This window comes from Cicer arietinum, chromosome 1 (assembly GCF_000331145.2).
Source record: "Cicer arietinum cultivar CDC Frontier isolate Library 1 chromosome 1, Cicar.CDCFrontier_v2.0, whole genome shotgun sequence".
Lineage (NCBI taxonomy): Eukaryota > Viridiplantae > Streptophyta > Magnoliopsida > Fabales > Fabaceae > Cicer > Cicer arietinum.
The window spans coordinates 45,177,686-45,184,393 of NC_021160.2; the positions used below are offsets into that span (position 1 = coordinate 45,177,686).

The 6,708-nt window shown below is 33.2% G+C and overlaps 1 protein-coding gene across 1 annotated transcript; it reads right to left on the reverse strand.

Annotated features, from left to right (window-relative positions):
* Window positions 1-496: 496 nt before the first annotated feature.
* Window positions 497-5,915, reverse strand: LOC101505490 (sodium/calcium exchanger NCL). Its single transcript, XM_004488999.4, has 7 exons — window positions 5,435-5,915; window positions 4,094-4,279; window positions 2,913-3,094; window positions 2,560-2,705; window positions 2,168-2,444; window positions 1,785-2,093; window positions 497-913 (listed from the first exon to the last, which is right to left on the reverse strand). The coding sequence occupies exons 1-7, from the start codon at window positions 5,835-5,837 to the stop codon at window positions 665-667; spliced, it is 1,752 nt and encodes a 583-aa protein (XP_004489056.1). The 5' UTR covers window positions 5,838-5,915; the 3' UTR covers window positions 497-664.
* Window positions 5,916-6,708: the final 793 nt, after the last annotated feature.

Sequence of the window (6,708 nt, forward strand, 5' to 3'; positions counted from 1 at the left end):
TTTTTCAAAATAAACTATTGAATTGAAAGATATCATCATACCTACAAATTTTGACATAAATCTATTAATTATTTGATAGGTCATCAAAATATGTCAAAATTCACGTCAACAATGTGTTCCTCCTCTTTGCCTTCTAACTAGTGTCAAACAATGAGTTCAAGTTCAACTATCATTCTAATGACACTTTTCAGATTCATATCTTGAGTTCGCTACGACAGCCATGGTAAGGTGGTTTGTCAAGGGCGTTGCTTTCCTCTCACCATCCAAATGTAAGGTCATCAATTACGAATCAAAATCTCTCCTCCCAATCAAATTGTTCTCTTCTACAATGCTTGAACTTAAAACCTTTCTCAAAAGATATGAACTCAATTCCACTCTAATGTAACATTGATTCCATAATTCAACCTAAAGTTTGAGTACTGCATTTAAAAGTGTCAAAATCAATTTAATGGAATCACAAGTATCTCAATGATGAGATTCAAAGAACACAATCACATACATGAACCATCACAATATATTTTTCAACAATGATTTATTTTATATAAATACTCACAGTGTGTTGAATGAGTCAAAACTGTACCCACTCAACTGTTCTCGATAAACAATACACCCTCAAGAAGGAAAAGACACATACAACTAGACATTCTATAAAACATCATTTGATCTATGACCACCCAAATACATAATCAAGAACATACACCAATACTAGGGAGAAGGGATAAAGTAGGATAGCCAGTATAGATGTCCATAGAGGGAAAACAGTACGGAAACTGGCGAAGACGCCCATGACAATGCACACGATGAGAATAACCAACACTTCTGAAGAGAAGTCCCATGTCAATCCCCTCGCATATACAAGCGCCAAAAAAACCGATAGGCATAGCACATTGTTCATTGTTACTGCACCATATATCTGCAAAAAACATCATTTTTAAATGCTTTATGGCTCGGTGAAATAGACATGTCTATGAAGATACAGACTACCTAAATCTTAAGTCAGAATAAAAATTAGCAAGGAAAATACTAAGGGAAAAATGAAAGAGAAGTATGTTAAAGGACCAAAAATAAGAAAATCAGCACTATGATTAGGTTAATAGCTAAGCTAAAGCAGCTAGTCTTGTTACACCAGTACAACAGCTTCAATCATCACTTTCACTATTACGCTATTAATTCCATGAGGTACCAGTAATTTGAAAAACCTGGGCATGCAGTCATCATTAAATTAAGGCTTAAATAATGTGTACCTAATCTGGTCCTTGAGAAAAAACTTTAGATCCAAAGAAAGATAAACTCTACTTTTCGTCTCTTTCTTAGTTGTATCATTTGCAGGTCCATGGTATCTAGTGACGTTTTGTGTGATAGAGAAAGCAACAAATTGGTCTCTGAGATTCAAATTAAATACGAAAAAGACATTTTGGTCCCCTAAGTTAGAAATAATCCCTAACTTTCTTCATTCTCCCCCCTTCTTATATGGTTTGTCTTCACTTCCCTCTAAGAACATTTTTCTAATATATAAAGATATTATTGTTTGAGAAAACATGAACACAACCCATCCAGCATTATATCTATGCAAATACCAGAAGAACTTAATTTGATTTACTCATTACTGGTTGTGTTATTTGAATAACCACATCAAGATAACAACCTAGTATTGTGCAGCAAAATCACGATTCAATAGATCAAAACAGAAAATGCAATAATTAAAGTGAGATGATTTCCAAATGCTTTAGTTTATACTTTATTATACGCCTAAAAGAGACAGTATTTTAAACAAGAAAACAAACCTCAGAAAATGTTAATGAAGCTGTTTGCCTCTTATCACGACTAGCGAAAATTATTGCTGATACTGCTTCACTTGAATTGGTTGCAAGAGGTAGAAAAATGAAGGAAATGAAGAAAGCTGGAATACTTGTAGCTTCAGAAAAGTTATCGACAGCATCAACCAGAGGATCAGCAAATGCAGCTGCAATAATAGCACCCAGCAGAAGAAGCAGTACTGCTTTTATGGAAATCCATCTAGCATTCTCAACACCCTCTTCGACTTCATCACTCTGACCCCCCACGTCCAGAAGATCGTGTTCCCTCCTTGTTTCCTGTGCACAAAATCCCTGTCAGACTTGAGTACCAAAAAGAACATGTTTATGAAGCCGAGCAAAGCAAAACTTACTGTGTGAAAATCACTTAAAAACTTCATTGTGTGTGGACCAGCATCACCAGATGCAGCTTTAGAACGCCTGGCTGTTTGAAGCCATCTACAGACACCATTAACAAATTCTTCTTCGTCGACAAGTTGATTACGAGAAGTATCAAAATCTACCATTATTCTTTTCACAGCGTCGTCATGATCCAGGTCTATCTCCTCAAATTGAATTCCAACGACCAGTGCTCTCATTTCACCATGAGTAAGATGTCCATCTTTATTTTCATCAATTGTTGTAAACAACCTGTTTATGCGATTAAGAAGTCAGCGGCAACCAAAAGGATGAGAATATGAAAAGCAACAAACTTCCTTAAAAGTAACATGTCTTAAGTCAAAGCACAGTGGAGAGAAATTCTTACTTTCTAATTACTTCTTTATTTGGTTCGCCATCATCTTTCAGCAGCCTTCCCAATGAACGCATCTTCAAATGTTTCAAAAGTCCCAAAATAACATGTTTGTGTTTAATATATTCCAATTTTCTCCTTTGTATCCAGGGTTGGAAAATCTGCACCATTTTTTCATTTTGCTCAATTTCTAGATGTTTAAAATAACAGTACACAACTTTGTCGAAACAAATAATAACAACAGTCATATTTATCGGGTATAAAGTTCTTGAAAGCGCCAACTATAGATTAAATTAAATTATGTGTACCATCAATGTTAAATAAAATGGCACAGGAAATACAAGTACACTACAAATAAAGAAAATTACCTGGTAAAGGCAATAAGAGATCAATAAACAGATAGAGACAGCAAGACCAATCAAAACTGCCAAGTGCCTTCCAGAAGTTGAATGGAGAATTTGTGGTAATTGAACAATCAAAAATGGAATGACAGATATAACCATAATCCTTGCAGCATAACTTGTCCAAATATCAGTGCTAACACCAGAACCTGCACATGGAGATTTTAGTAGAACTGCAGAACAGAATGAATTGAACACACCAGGCATGTACACAGAACGGCATAACTTCAGACATCGTGGTTTAAAAACAATTAAGAAAAAGGTGAATCACAATATAGTTGTCAAATACCAGCACCCTTCTTAGACTCTAAAGCTCATCTAATTTTTAACAAAGGGCGACGATAATGATCAGTGCATCCATCCAGTTTCTGAATGCATTATACAATAAGTGATCCCAAATCCTGGTGGAAGAAACTAAGGTACTTACAGTCAGTTTTAAATTGTGATTGTGTTGCCACATTGATATTGCAACAAATTGCAGTCAAATATGGCTGACACAGGTGCAATTTTAATAACCAAGACATAAAAAACCTTGTCGCAGAGCGTTTTTTAAAACCTTGCTTGCAGTTATTAAGAAGGTAGATATCTCCCAAATATCATTTCTTGTTAGAGATGTTATCAAATAAAACCATTCATTTGCTTTCACAACAAATGGCTTTTAAGATTTTGGAATAGTTTGTTCATAACATGATACAAGAGTCTGACAAATAGTCAAGAGTTTAATACTCACCATCCCCATTATCCTATATATATATATATATATATAGAGAGAGAGAGAGAGAGAGGGAAAGGGAGAGGGAGAGATGAAACTAAGCACAAAGTAGGTGGTCCACTGCATTGCGCATGCTCTGAGCCAAGGGGCACTAGCATGAGAGGACATGTTAGAGACGTTATAGTGTAAGCTCTAACAATGGTTAATGAGTCATGACACTCCTCAAAGAACAATCCAATTAACAAATAAGTATCCAGCATAAAAATAGTGAAAGATAAAACATAGTGAATGTTTTAGAAGAGAGTTGATTGCTTGGATGACCACAAAGATGAGGAAAGAAAACACTATAATCTGAATGACAGGGCAGAAAGAAGTTTGATGCATTAACTCTCAAAAAAAATTAAAATAGAACAATGAAGAATATCAAATGGCATACCAGTTAAACTGAAGCCTCTAGTGTCTTGTGAATCTATCGCAATTGAATCCTCAATGTCACACTTGCCAACAATAACACAAGTTCCCCATATTATAGTCAGAAGCAGCACTGTTGATCCAGCTAACAGTCCCATTCCAACAGATACCTGACTTTGAGCAGTTTCTGTACTTCCTGAAAGCCCAGACACTAAACCAAACAAGAAAGACAAATTAGATATCAAAAGGTCAAAAAATATAAACACAAATACACTAAAAAACATTACGGGCATGTTTTGATTGGCTTATTTGAGTTTATTTACCAACATATACACTTATGAGATTGTTTAAGAGAACTTATGAAAACAATTTATGACATGTCTATAAGTTGTTTTCAGCTTATCTCCATAAGCTCTTTCTGATAGCTTGTGAAAACAACTTATGGTTTATATGAAAACAGTTTGATTTTATTTTATCTTTTATTAGAGAAATATCTTACACATAAACACTTATATGATAAATGCTCAACTAAGTTGTTAATCCAAATAGGGCTAAATAAAAATAAGCTACTTTTATGTTCACAAATCCAAAGCAAATATTATGCTCGCAAGGTTAGAGAGAGAAAAAAGAAGAAAACTGCAGTGGAAAGTGTCATGGTAATTCCATCTTGTGGGGTTCATGCTTTCTCTTATGCTGCCCAAAAGTGAAGCACCAAAAGAAATTGAAAACGAAGGCCAAATTAATAAAAGAAAGAGAATAAAAAAAAGGAGAAAATGCAACATAACACAACAGATAAAGCAGAAACTGGTTCAACACAGAATCCAAATGAGCTAATCCAAGATATATTCTCTCCACTGAGTCACATAACGAGTCAGAAATATCTCCACAAAATACCTCAAAAAGTAATATACATAAGAGTCAAAACATATAAAGGAAGATATTTGACATGAACAAACAAGGTTCCAATTCTTCCGAGTGGCAGTGAACAAAAAAGTTATACTCAAGAATAGTAATATAACGAGTCACTTTAACTAACAAACCCAGTGAATAAGACAGATGCAATTAGAACAACCCAAAAAACTGAAATTTTACAACAAAATAAAAATGAACAAAATTTTTATTCTTTTTGTTACAAGAGTAGAATACTAAATCTGAATTACTAAGGTTAACACCTAAACATGTACTACCTTTAATTAATTCATGTTCTCAAATTTTTATCTCAAAATCAACAATTTTACAAAATCAATATTTGTGGCTATTCAATTAAACAAAAAACAGAATCAATTGAACAACAAAGAGAATCGGTTCTAATAACTGAAAAATAAAAAATAAAAAATATAAAATGAATGAATTTTGGTTACGGTACCGAGAATGAGCATTGCATCAGGGAGAGCACCGAGTACAGGAAGAAACAATCCACCAACAATGCCGGGACCTAAGATCTCAAGCAAGAGTTCACTACCGTTAGATAAAAAAGTAGCAGCAGTATACATGAGGAAACCATAGACCAAGATGAGAAACAAGTTTCCAAGAATGGTGGTGGTGCACGGTAAGAATCCGTAGGTCTCCTCGCAGGTTGATTCATCCGTGGGGAGTCTGAGAACATTACTCCAACCATCGGAAACTAGATCGGGTGTAAGGAAGCGAGCGTGGGCGTGACTGCAGAGGATTGCAGCGACAGCGAGGAAAAGAAAATGAAAAAGTGTGTGGTTGCGGTGCCGGCGGTGGTGCCGGCGGGAAGAGGGAGGGAAAGTGAAAGAGAGAGACATGATTAGTTAGTTAAGGGTGGCTAATGGGTGAGAAACATGTTTTGGTGTTGACTGTTGAGTAGGATAAAATATGTAATGTAATGGAATTAAATTAAATTAAATAAGATTTGGATATACGAATGGAAGGAAAAATGTAGGTTCTTTACGCGGCGTTAACGAGGATCCTTACGCGGCGTTAATCAAGATTAGATTCAACTTAATAGTTTATCGTTATATTTTTTATGAAAAAATCATATTTATAATATGTTACTATAAAAGGTAACCTCACATTCATACCTTTGACTATTATTGCTATTTTTTTTTTTTACAAAACTCGAGACATGATAATTATCATTACCTTTATTACATTGACTATGACGCTACATGGTAACATTACTATCTTTTTTTACTCTAAATGATCACATTACTTAAATATTAATTCATCTATTCTAAAATAATGGTTGCATTTAATTATTTATTATATATTAAGAATAGATAATAAATTAAATTATAAAAAAATAGATAAATAAAAGAGAATAATAATTTTATTGAATTATTATTATTAATTATTTGTGTATTTCAATTATATTAAATGCAAAATAGTTTAATTTACATGGACTAAGTGTTTAAAATATTTAACGTTGTCATTACATTATAATTATTTATATTTATTATTTTAAATATAATTGCAATATAATTAAAAAAAAAAAAGTAAAATCTAATTGAAAACTAACTCACGCGATTTCTTTTTATAAAAGTGACTATTATTATAAGATAAATGGAGTATCATAATTTCTATTTATGAGTTTTTTTTGTAAATAAAATTATTTTTATTTATTTTCCATTTTCTTTAACTATTTATGATAGAATGTTATAGAAAAAATAATAATAA